Consider the following 12549-nt stretch of genomic DNA (forward strand, 5'->3'; position numbering starts at 1 on the left):
GTGCTCTAAAATGGCACTTACAATGGGTGCCTGACAAATAACATTGTTTTAAGTATTTATTTAATGGGTAGATGAAACAGATTTCCATTAGAATGTCCTGGAGAACTGTGCTGAGGATGGTACTGAGGTAGCCTCAGAGCTCAGTGGCAACGGATGGTGTTGCCACTTGACAAGGAAAAAGGCAGTGGCAGCCTCAAGACTAAGTCTTTGCCAGACCAAGATTTTCTCCTTCTTTAGTGCAGTGGAAGTATCACCTTAAATCACAGACTTGTGTCCTCCAAACCTAGATATGGAAATTGCAAAGGGAAAAAAGAGCAGAAAGAGAATAGCTAATGAAGATAAAAAGAATTAGAAAAATTGGGAGGGAAAAGTGTTAACAGAGAAAAGACATAAAATGGCTGAGGCTGCCAACTTCTGGCCTAGTTTTTAATAGGAATATGCAGAATTTCACATGGGTCTTCTGTTTTTACCCACAAGATGAAAAGGAATCAAGAAACCACTATGTTCTTATTTTTGTGGTCAGGATACAAATAATCCTGATGGGAAGAAGAGTCTCTAAGAAGAAGGAGCTGACAAAGCAACTCTCAAAACATCAGGTTAGGAATCAACTGTTCAGAAAAGAAAATATTGTCACTTTGTCAACTGATACCTCCTAGATTTTCCAGAACTAAATTTATTCCAGAGTCCATAAAAATCATAGTTCTCTGATCCATTTAGCGACTATTTGTCAGTGTCCTGACAAATTCCTGCTAAAATTCCTGCTAAATTCCTGCTAAAAATAAGAAAGGGAGTGGTGCCTGCAAATGCAGCCAGACTTTCCTGCCCATTTCAGACCGCAGGTGAAATGCAGAAGTGAGAAACACTAGGACTGGCTCCAAGCCCACACAGAACTGAACCAAAGACATGAATCATGGTTTGGCCCTGCACAAAATGGTGTCAGAAGTTTGCACGTGCTCAAATTGAGAAAGAAAGCAGACATGAGACTTCCCTTTTGCCTCTTTTTAGAGGAAGTGAAATCACTCTTCTGCAACACAGATGCATATCTTTTGCAGAAAAGTTGCTTTTTTCTTTTGAAGAATAAGTTCAATTTTTAGACACAGGCCCTTGAGTGCGGCCATCTGGAGAGTTTATGCGACTGCATATGCATTTTAGTACAAGAAAAAGTAGAGGAAATTGCTGGTGGGCAGAGTAAAGCGAGAAAGGAGTGAGTGAAATGCTCTGGTCAAACTCTTGCAGGCAGCTTCCTTACACCTGACCATTGTGACCAGCCTGGCGGCATGCAAATTCAAGTTGAGCCAAAATTCCCACCATTTGCACTTCTCCTTTCCTTGTTTCCCCATGAACTGAAAAGGGACTTCCTTGAATGCAGTACTTGCAGAGTCATAGGCTTTGGATCATTTCAGGTAAATGGAAATTCCAGACATAACTTATTTCTTTTGTTTTTTTGATGTTTAATTGCTATTTATTTTCCTGAATACTAATGGGATGATTACCCAGTACCCATCCCTGAGTTTGGCACTTAGCAGCTTCTCAATAAAAAGTTGTCAAATGAGTAAAGACATTCTCATTGCTGAAAACTCAAAAAATACAGAAAATAAGAGGAAAAGTTTTAAATAATTCATAAAACCTACCGACCAGATATAATTACTGTCAATGAGTTGGTGTTTATCCCTCTAGTTATAAATATTTGTATGTAGTGGAGGTCATGCTGAATATCTATCACGATTTTTTCATGTAACAATATGGTAGAGGAATTTCTTATTAAAATTGTTTGAAAATATAATTATGATGGCTGTAAAATATTTTGTCTATGGATGCGATATAATTTCACTCTTGTTGGGTCTTTTAGTTATTTTAAATTTTTTGCTCTGGTAAAAATGAAGAGTAAGGCTCTCCAAAGAAATGACAATGACTGGGTGTTTCAAGATATGGGAACACCTGAATACAGAATTATCTACATTCCTCTTGCTTGTACTCTCATTGGAAAAGAGTGAGGTCTCAACAGGACCTATTAAAAGGAAAACGAAGAGTAAGACATTGTCAGCATGTCTCCAAAACAGTGTGAGCGAGTTTTCTGATTTCTGATGAACTAGCCCTGAAACACATTGAAGAGATGTCTGTGGATATTTCAACAGACATATTCGAAGTACTCAAGGGCGTTCAACTCTAATTTTTCTAATTCTAGGATCACTCTACTGGGCTATAAATTTATAACTAACTGATTTATAAATTAACCAGGACATCCTGTGCAAAGGCTTGCTTCTCTAGCCGAGTATAAACTGAATACTCGTTCATAAATTAATCTCTCTTGAATGTAAGTGAATTCCCTGAAGCAGGATAACTGAGGCAGGGACAGATACAGAATGTGATATTTCTGGGTTTATAGAGCACTGTTGAGGTTTTAATAATAACTAGTGAAGCTCAGCCTGCGAAGCTAGGCAACTGGCCCCTTTATTTCTGAAAACGCTTGTCAGCTGCATCTGTGACCATCCAAGGTAATTCTATTCTTGAAACTTTCTTTCCAGGATACATACAGGTGATAATTTGTGATACTTGTGAAATGAAACATGACTTCTCTCAGTCTCAGCACTGCATCTGGCTCATGGGATGACTTTGGGAGCCATGAAGGTACAATTGGGAGCTTCATTAACTCCTCTGGATTCCCTGGTTACCAATAAATGGACAAAGATGCACCCTGGATGTCCCAAAGAATTGACAGAGCTGGGCTTCAATTAATTCTGGTACTAGACCAACGGGCCTGGAAGCACTGTTCTAAATTACGGGGTCCAATAGACCTAGCATTAGCACATTAAAGGAAACACATGAACGTATGTTCTCCCAATGATATAGCAAATGAATTGTTGCTTTTTTTAAATAGAGTAATGAAGAGCCACATTCTTTTTTATGCATTTATACTGATTACATACACTAAATAATGGAATGAAAAATTAAAGGTATAATAGCAGGTACCAACTTATTGCCAACTACACACACACACACACACACACACACACAAGATGTGTAAATGTGTATACACATACACATATATTTTGGCTACTGTCTGCTTTTGATAAATCAACATCTAGATTATAGTGTGGATTTTTCTCTTTGCTTAAACATTTTTATCTGAAAGGAAATGACAGTGTGGGGGTCCCTTGTCTTCACTCTGAATACCGAGGGCAATGCAGACTGAGGTTCCCAGCATATAGCAAATGGAATCCTCTTTAGACCCCTTCAGCTCTGCCCTAGATAACACCATCTCCAAAGCAAGGACTATCAGGGCTTATAACAATAAAACGCCACAGGACTTGTGTCCAAGATTTTCACTCCTTTCTTCTGTGTGAACGTCTTTCACCCTCAGGTGAACGGGAAACCCAGGCCTTGGCCTTGGGCTATAGCTAGCCGAGGTACAGCAGAGACAGGGTGCCTCAGCAAGGGTGATATGGCCATTCACCTCTGCATTTACAGTAAAAGGAAACTGGTACTGGAGTCCCAAGAGAGAGCAGTCAGGGAAAATTTGAAACATCAACAGAGTGAACAAAAAAGCAAAACCAAAACTTTCTTTCAAAGCCGGAAAAGCTCCTGGGGAGGAAGCAGTGAGGCATGTGCTTACACTTTTTCCGAGTGTCCACTACTGCTGCTGAGTAACTAGCCTGGGGCTAGGGGAAGGTGGAGGATTGTCCGGGCAGTTAACTGTTGAAGATATAGCTGTATTTGCAAATCTAGCACAACGTAAGTTTTTCAAAGTGCTAATGGACCTTAGTATTCTAATCAACTCTCATTTCCCCATTTTGCAATTAGGTTAGCCTAAAGAGGAACTGGTGGTTTTAAGAGATTTTTTTTGTTTCAGCAACTGCTTTCTTTCCTTTTGGTTCAGTTTGCACCAAGCTCGCTGGCCTGCTGCTTAGGGGTGGCGTAGGGCTGGGGCTGTCTGAGCCATGAACAGCATCAGGGGTGCCATCCTCTTCTGGGCAGTGGCAGCATGGGCTAAAACGGACCAGCCTTTGGGAAAGACAGATGAGGCTGGATTTCAAAAATGCAAGGATGCCTTAAAACTACCTGTTCTGGAAGTCTTACCTGGAGGGGGCTGGGATAATTTGCGGAATGTGGACATGGGACTGGTGATGAACTTGACTTACACCAACTGCAGGACCACAGAGGATGGGCAGTACATCATCCCTGATGAAATCTTCACCATTGCCCAGAAAGAGAGCAACCTGGAGATGAACTCAGAAATCCTGGATTCCTGGGTGAATTACCAGAGTAGCACCTCCTACTCCATCAACCTGGAACTCTCCCTTTTTTCCAAAGTCAATGGCAAGTTCTCCTCTGAGTTCCAGAGGATGAAGACCCTTCAAGTGAAGGACCAAGCTGTCACTACCCGGGTTCAGGTAAGAAACCTGGTCTACACAGTCAAAATCAACCCAGCTTCAGAACTAAGCAGGGGGTTTAAGAAGGAGCTCATGGACATCTCTGACCGTCTGGAAAACAACCAGACACGGATGGCCACCTACTTGGCAGAACTCCTGGTTCTCAATTATGGCACCCATGTCATCACCAGTGTGGATGCTGGGGCTGCTCTCATTCAGGAGGACCACATCAGAGCCTCCTTCCTGCAGGATAGCGAGAGTGGCCAGAGTGCAATGACTGCATCTGCTGGTGCTGCCTTCCTAGACATTGTGAACTTCAAATTTGAGGAGAACTACACCTCAAAGAATGCCTTCAGCAAGAGCTACGTCTCAAACCGAACGAACTCCAGGGTGCAAAGCATTGGAGGGATTCCTTTTTACCCAGGCATCACCCTCCAGGTTTGGCAACAGGGCATTACCAACCACCTGGTGGCTGTAGACCGCACTGGCCTGCCTCTGTATTTCTTCATCAACCCCAACACGCTGCCTGACTTGCCAGGGCCCTTGGTGAAGAAGTTGTCTAAGACGGTGGAAGCAGCTGTGAAACGCTATTACACGTTCAACACCTACCCTGGATGCACAGATTTCAATTCACCCAACTTCAACTTTCAGGCCAACACTGATGATGGCTCTTGTGAGGGGAAAATGACCAATTTCTCCTTTGGCGGAGTTTATCAGGAATGCACCCAGTTCTCAGGAAATGATGTTGTCCAACTCTGCCAAAACTTGGAGCAGAAGAATCCACTCACTGGCGATTTTTCCTGCCCTTCTGGCTACTCCCCAGTCCGCCTGCTATCCCAGATCCATGAGGAGGGTTACAACCACCTGGAGTGTCAACGGAAGTGCACCCTTGTCATCTTCTGCAAGACGGTGTGTGAAGATGTGTTCCGGGTGGCAAAGGCCAAATTTAGGGCTTTTTGGTGTGCAGCCACTGGCCAAGTACCAGAAAACTCAGGACTACTTTTCGGGGGCCTCTTCAGCGGTAAGAGCATAAACCCTTTGACAAATGCACAGTCATGCCCAGCTGGCTATATTCCATTGAGCCTTTTTGAAAACCTCAAGGTGTGTGCCTCTCAGGACTTTGAGTTGGGATATAGGTTTTCAGTCCCCTTTGGTGGGTTCTTTAGCTGTGCAGCCGGGAACCCCTTGGTGGATTCTGCCACATCCAGAGATGTAGGGGCACCTTCTCTAAAAAAGTGTCCTGGGGGCTTCAGCCAACACCTAGCCGTCATCAGCGATGGGTGCCAAGTGTCCTACTGTGTCAAGTCCGGGCTTTTTACGGGAGGGTCTCTGCCCCCTGCCAGGCTCCCACCTTACACCCGGCCACCCCTCATGAGCCAGGCTGCCACCAACACTGTCATAGTGACTAATACTGAGACCGCAAGTTCCTGGATTAAAGATTCCCAGACCCACCAGTGGAGGCTGGGAGAGCCATTAGAGCTGCGCAAGGCCATGAAGGTCATCCATGAGGACGGTAGTGGCCTGTCAGGAGGAGCAGCAGCTGGGGTCACAGTGGGTGTCACTGCTGTCCTGGCAGCTGTCATTGCCCTGGCCATCTACGGCAACCGCAAGTATAAGAAGAGGGAATACCAGGCATTAGAAGGTGAGAGGCAGAGTTTGGCTCCCGGTGCTACAGAAACTAGCGATACCCCTGACCAAGACCACGAGCAGAGCCCAGCCTAAATCTCTCCCAAGAAACTGTTTCTCATCTCCAGCCAGAGCTTCAAGCATGAATTTCATTCCTTCTCTCTCCACTTCTGCCGTCCTAACTATTGAAGTGGCAAGTGCAACAAAAAGCAGGTATAATTTTGTGACATCCTTGGGTCTCTGGGCCAGGAAATTAATAGAGCTACATGAACAAGTTTGGGGTTGGGGTTGGGGAGCAGTTGTGACTTTTTAAGCAAAAGTCATTCTGGAGACTAAAGCGAGAAAGGGTTGTCTTTTCTCTAAGTGTGTCATTAATTATCTTCACCTGAATGCATCCTTGTAAAAAGAGAGGAGAGTGAATGCTGACATTGGACTTGGACGCTATGCATTTAATCTGAGGTCAGCTGGGTTTCCAATTCATGAGCTGCAAGAATTTCTGTCTATAAGTGTTACCCTCCCACTATTTTGTTTTTTTAAAAAAGCTGTCTGAAATTCATGCTCCTGGAGGCTGACAAGACCCCCAGAAGACCCTGGAAGTCCTGCTTGGCCACTGCTTTTCACCTTTGAGGGCTGATACTGATGGACTGTGTCATCTCAACATCATCTGAACAGAAAGATGTTGCCTGTACCCAGCCCATTTATTCCAACTTGCCAACAGTCAAGACTTACTTAGACCAGGCCACTCTTGGACTGCAGACTAGTGTCATAAAGTTTTCAGAAAATATTTTAACTTATAAACTTCCATTAGGAGGTCAAGGGGGAGAGAATGGTTTAGAGACAAGGAGTGAGTGAAGAAAGGGTAAAAACTGGAAAAGATTCTGGTGCTCAGGGGAAATTGGAATTCTTACCCACAACCAACTACCTGGTTTCTTCCTCATCATAATTGGGGCAAAGAAAGAAGCCACAGATTTGGATAGAACAAGCATTTCAGTTTCCTGGTCTATGTTCCCAAAGTATAACCCCTTCCTCTTCCATGAGTGGCCGTTAGCCTTCCCGTCTTCCCATCACATGCACACATCCCCCCAAACACACACACACATACACACACACACACACCACATTCCAACAGGAAGTCTGCATTTTTCTGGGGGTGGGAGACAAGGAAAAATGTAAAAAGTCAAAGTAAGCCCACACCTAAGTATTACTTCCTCCCTTAAACCAAAACAGAGTAAAAAGCACCAATTACGTACCCTACCGTTATTTCTTCCAGCAGAAAGGAGGTTGATGTGATCAGATCCATGTTTTTAAATGAAACAAAAAAGACATCAACAACATTTGTGACACATTTATTTTCAGTTCCAGGCTGACTTCCCCGGGGCACCTAGCAGGATGCATAATTGTGACCTGGCATTTGGGGCTTTGCCCGATTTTAATGCTAATCTCACCTAATTGTAATTACCGGGGTGAATCTGTTAATGTTCCTCCACAACATTTCTTCACCAAATCACACGTCATTAGTGAGTTATCGTCTGTGAAGGATAATTTGTCCTCTCCTAGTTAACATTCACAATCAAGAGTTTAGGTTTACAATAGGTCCTTCTCCTGAGGAGCTTGAAGCACCTCAGCCTGTGGGAAGATGGGAGGATACTCATTCATCTCCCACTATGATACAGAGAAGAGAAGTGAATCACAGAATTTGAGGTCTGTTCTCCTGGCTACTCAGCCAGCGACACCGATTTCTACAACCTCTTCACTTGACCCTGCCTCTTAAGCATTAAAATGTTCTCCTAAACCTCTGGGTGTTTTGTGGGTAAGTTTCAGCCAAGCTAACCACTTTTCTGCAAATACTAACTTTCCCATGAATTCTTTGAAGATTACTGAGTCAGAGAGATGAAGTATAGTCTATAGGTTTCTAGATTTTTAATGCACTAACCGTTGAAATAAAAAGCTCTTCACAAACTTGTATTTCTAATAACAAAATTGCACATAAATATGCATTAAAATATGTATTTAAGGAACACTCTGTCTGATTGTGCTTCCATAGGAAATCAGAATGTGGGAGTTTGCAGTTTACATTCAAGTCATTTTACAAAGTTAGAACCCTGATGGGAGGGTGGTGGTTCATGGGCTCTGTTTTCCTGACTGGTGAGCGCAGGCTGGGGTCTGTGGAAAGATGAATCCTAGCTTCCAAGAAAACCACTCCGGACTATCAGAAATAGACACACATTTGGGTGACAAAGGCAGCTTTGCAATTGCATTTTATTTTTGTGTTCTTGTTAGTATCAGGATGATTAATACTAAACATTTATTTGAAAAACAACAGCCTGTAAACTATTGACACATACACTGTATTGTGGTCAGGTGAAGGGAACTTTAAGAAGCTAATATTGGCAGTTTTTAAGAGAGTCTTTCCCCCAAAGGTTCACTTGTTTATTTCCCCTGCCGTGTGGTCTGTGGCTTTAGAGGAACAAGAAGTCAAGCCTGGTCCCTTCGTCAAATGTGTGGGTGGAAAAGATGTGGAAAAAAAAAATAGAGAAAAGGGACCTTCCCTTCCATCCAAGGCAAGCGTTTGTGGCTCCTTATAGACTTAGGGAGGTACCCCAAATGCCTCACAGATAGGTGCCCTGATGTACAGAAAGCAGAAGGTTAAACAGCAATTTGTGATTGTTCATTTACCATTTATTGTTCTGTACATACATCTCATGAGCACCAGGTGGCAATGTCCTCCCACAGAGCAACACCACAGACTTCAAAACACACCAGTTACAAACAACAGGACATTCACCTGCCCTCTCCCCGAAATCCCCCACTCAAATGCTAGTACCCACAGACAAGGAAAGGGGACAAGCCCCTTTCTTGTACGCCACGGGGCTTTCCCCCATCCTCTCATGTGCATGATGGTGCAATACCAGGACGAGTACTTTTGACCAAGTAGAAAACCGCAGAGAAGTCCAAGTTTTACAAAAGGTGGAGGGAGGGGGATGAAAACACAAAGGCACACACAATCACATATACACATTTATGTTTAAAGGATGAGCATCTGACAGGGTTTGTCTCCAATCACATTTGTCATCCCTGGAGACTCAGGAAGGGAGAAACTAGGCTGCTGGTGCTAAGACGATGAAAGGAAAGGCATGGAATTCCCTGTATGGGCCAGGGAACACAGCAGGGCTTCTGGTGGGAAAACGTCCTGTGTCAAAGTGGTGAATGCACAGGGCCTCTGCTGACAGGGTTCTTGCTGAACCCAAGACTGTGCCTTTCCAGGTTGGCACAAGAGAAAGGGCAGAGGAAGGCGCCCTGCCTTGTACGGCACAGTGTTAGAAAGGGAATTCAACATCCCTTCTGCCCAGAAAGTCCCACAAGAAGAGCATCCTCAGAGAGGAAGAGGCACAGACATAGTCAACATCCTAGAGGAAAAGGCTTGAAGGTATGAAGACTTACTCTCAAAGCGGTATTGCCCCTGTCGTGCTGCCTGCCTTATACACTGTGTATCTCTTTCTTCTGCTCTTGGCCGTCCACTTCCCCACCAATACCTTCTTCTGCCTGATTCAGGGAAATCAGTCTCTCCCCACTGCCCACTGCCAGTTGTCAAAGCATGTCTTCTTTCCTTCCTTACCTCCTACTGCACAGCTGTGTGTTTCCACCCACTGACCCTAAGTCTATTTCCTCATCCCTGTGGGTGAGAATCCTAGCAGATACTTGACCACGGCACTGAAGGTAGAGATGCTACTAGGCCTACAATGAGGCTCTCTGATGATCTCGGGTACATGGTAGCCTGGCAAAGGGCATGGGGCATGACATTAAACCCTGCAGGGATGTCTCTTCATTGAGTTCAGATGTTTCCTTCCTAACTGTGGCAGGAAACTGCCCCATGGTGCAGTGAACTCAGGACCAATCTCATGGTCGGCTGGTAAGATAAAATGGCTGCTAACTGATGAGAGAGACTGGAACTAAAATGGCAGGAACAATTCCTCCTATCAGAGCTCCCTCTGCTGGAGCCGATTAACATTTCTGTAGCCATTTGAGAAATGAGGAAAGGCTTAGCACCGGCGTGTCCAGAAAAATTAGGTGACACACAGGTGAATCCACTGGCCACACTAACATCAAAGTGGCTACAGGCCTAACAGCAAGCAGCTCCAGAGCTGGCTCTCAGGAAAGCTTGGCTTCCAGTTCTAACTTAAGTACCATTTTTGAAGGTTCTTTTGTTTCAATTTTTCTAGCATCAAAAACCTTCCAAATATTATGAAATATATATGCATATATATACGTCAAACCCCCAAAACATGAGGTATATAAATTCAAATTAGTAAGTATCCAGAGGAATTTCCCCCAAACACACAGTTCAAAGAACCCACTTTCAAAGGGGGAATTGGGTTTCCCTTCTTAATCTGCCTTCTCTCCTCCCTGACTCCCAATTCATTCCTTAATGGGAGCCAAAGGCAAGAGGAATGTAGGGGAGGGGATAGACAGGGTCTATCTTAGAACACAACCCAGATGCGGGTTGGACTGGATCATAACGTGGTCCTAACCCTATTAGGAATGAGCTAAAGAAGCTCTCTCCATGCTCTAGGTCAATCTGTAATAGATGAGGGAGTTGAAGGGCCCAGCACCATCTCTGGGCTCTGATTAGCAAATTTGTATGGAGACAGATTGAAGCCCTCATAGAAACAAGACTGGATGGAGATTGGCTCAGATCTAATCTCGAAAGAGATATAAAAAGGGATCAGTCCAGGTATCATCTTACACATCTCCCAAAGCACAGTTCTGTCTCCATCTGGGTCCAAGTATACTATGGGGTAGGTTGGCAAATGATGAGGGAAGTCAAAGGACCACAGCCTGGCTGTTTGATCCCCATCATAACTGGGGTTTGACATCTTGCAAAACAGTGTGGGAACATGATGGGACTCTCTACCAACATGGCCCAGTGGTGTGCACACACACCGCACACACACACACATATATATGCACATACACAGATGGCACAGAGCCCAGCGTGAGCTCTACTCACAGTGACTTGATGAAACTCATGGAGTCTTTGAGTTGGTCTGGGATGAGTTGGGAAGAAGGCTATGGGCTCCTCTCCCTGAGGACAGTTCAGATGCTAAGTGGGATGCAGGCTCTGGTCTGATCAGAAAAGGGCTGGAAACATCATGAGATGCTGCCCCAGAGAGGAATCCCAGAGTCCATCCATCCACACAAGAGAACCAGATGCCTCTTTGGACGATCAAAGGTGTGAGGAGGAGGGAGGGCCCGGGGAACCCAAGGACTATCATGAGAGCTAAGAGTGCTCCCAGAAGCCTTTGCCTCCCTGACCCTCTTGGCAAGAAGTGCTTCCTCGCTGTACAACTAGGCATAGATTTCTGATGTCACAGCAGTTTAGCAATTCACCCCTTTGCCCCTCAACCTTGCACAGTGAGAGCTCCTCACCTCCAGCGGAGGAGAGAAAAGCAGAAACTCCGCTCTCAAAGCAGAGTGGAAGCAGCAAGAAGCCAGCTGAGGCACTGAACCTCAGGCTTCACAAGGCCAGGGTATGGAGTGCCCATGCACTGTCCACACCCTAAGTGTGCTGACCATGTCCCCACTTAAGGGGGTGAGGGGGGTTCTTGCCTACCCAGCACCGAAAACTCCATGGGAATAGACCAAGGATGGCCATAATCCCATGTCCCCTTTGTGATGGATGAGATTTATGAATGACATCACCTTGTTCAATCTGGCTCCCCCCTGTGGTTGGGAGGGATAGGGGATGGAGACAGGACAGGAGGGGAGATGAGGGAGTCGGGAGGGCAGGGCACCAACTTCTACCTTGACTCTTCCCACTTCCTGCCCTGTGGTCCCCATGGCCCTCCCCACCAAAGCCCCTCCAGCTCAGTCCTTCTCCTGGGCAGTGCTGTCCTCAGAAATGCCCTGGGCAGCCAGTTCAGCCAGCACATTATCCAGGTAATTAGCATCTGGGTAGCCATGGCCAGTGAGATTAGAGCCAAACTCTGTCTTGTGGTGGACTTCATTCCAGATGACGGTATCTGACTCGCCCGTGGTGCTGGAGGTACCAATGGCAAAGATGAGGCGGCGATCCCAGGCCACAAGCAGCAGCTTCAGAACCTAAGACAGTAAAGGTAGAAGACTGAAGGCAGATAGTTAGTGTTGGTCAAAGACTATCCCTTGGATGATAGAAAGTCTCCTAAGGGTCCTGCTCTTCCTGCATCATGATGCCCTAAGCAGCACAGTGACTAGAAAGAGATTTGAGTGTGGAGTTAGGGACCTGTAGGTTAAGTCTTTGCTCTGTCACCAACTAACTATGTGACCTTGGACAAGTTATATCACCTCTCTGAGCTTTAATGTCCTTACTTATAAAGTGGCAATGGTACAATCTGCCTCCAAAGGTTGTGAGCATTTTAGGGGGCTGTGCCTGGCACATACTACTCAACAACTGTTAGCTACCAACATCATAGCTGCGTTTTAAAAGATAGGATCTAGGAATTCAAGGCACTTATGATCTGAGATCTTCTGAAGTTCTCCTCTACCATCCCCACCTGAATGTGGTATTAATTTACCC

The 12549-nt window shown here is 45.1% G+C and overlaps 2 protein-coding genes across 5 annotated transcripts in view; one reads left to right on the top strand and one right to left on the bottom strand.

The window, feature by feature from the left end:
- Positions 1-3685: 3685 nt before the first annotated feature.
- On the top strand, positions 3686-8019 carry MPEG1 (macrophage expressed 1). Its single transcript, XM_058526804.1, has one exon. The coding sequence runs from the start codon at positions 3939-3941 to the stop codon at positions 6090-6092; it is 2154 nt and encodes a 717-aa protein (XP_058382787.1). The 5' UTR covers positions 3686-3938; the 3' UTR covers positions 6093-8019.
- A 217-nt stretch (positions 8020-8236) lies between these two features.
- Positions 8237-12549, bottom strand: part of DTX4 (deltex E3 ubiquitin ligase 4) — a 35410-nt gene continuing 31097 nt past the window's right edge. For 3 of the 4 annotated variants that reach the window (XM_058526808.1, XM_058526805.1, XM_058526809.1), the window contains one exon: positions 8237-12095. In XM_058526808.1, coding sequence (XP_058382791.1) covers positions 11862-12095 — 234 coding nt within the window. In that variant the 3' untranslated portion in view covers positions 8237-11861. Of the gene's footprint in view, positions 12118-12549 lie in introns of all 4 variants that reach the window. The other variant, XM_058526807.1, reaches the window with a different exon arrangement.

This window comes from Diceros bicornis, chromosome 31, assembly GCF_020826845.1.
Source record: "Diceros bicornis minor isolate mBicDic1 chromosome 31, mDicBic1.mat.cur, whole genome shotgun sequence".
In the NCBI taxonomy this organism is placed as follows: domain Eukaryota; kingdom Metazoa; phylum Chordata; class Mammalia; order Perissodactyla; family Rhinocerotidae; genus Diceros; species Diceros bicornis.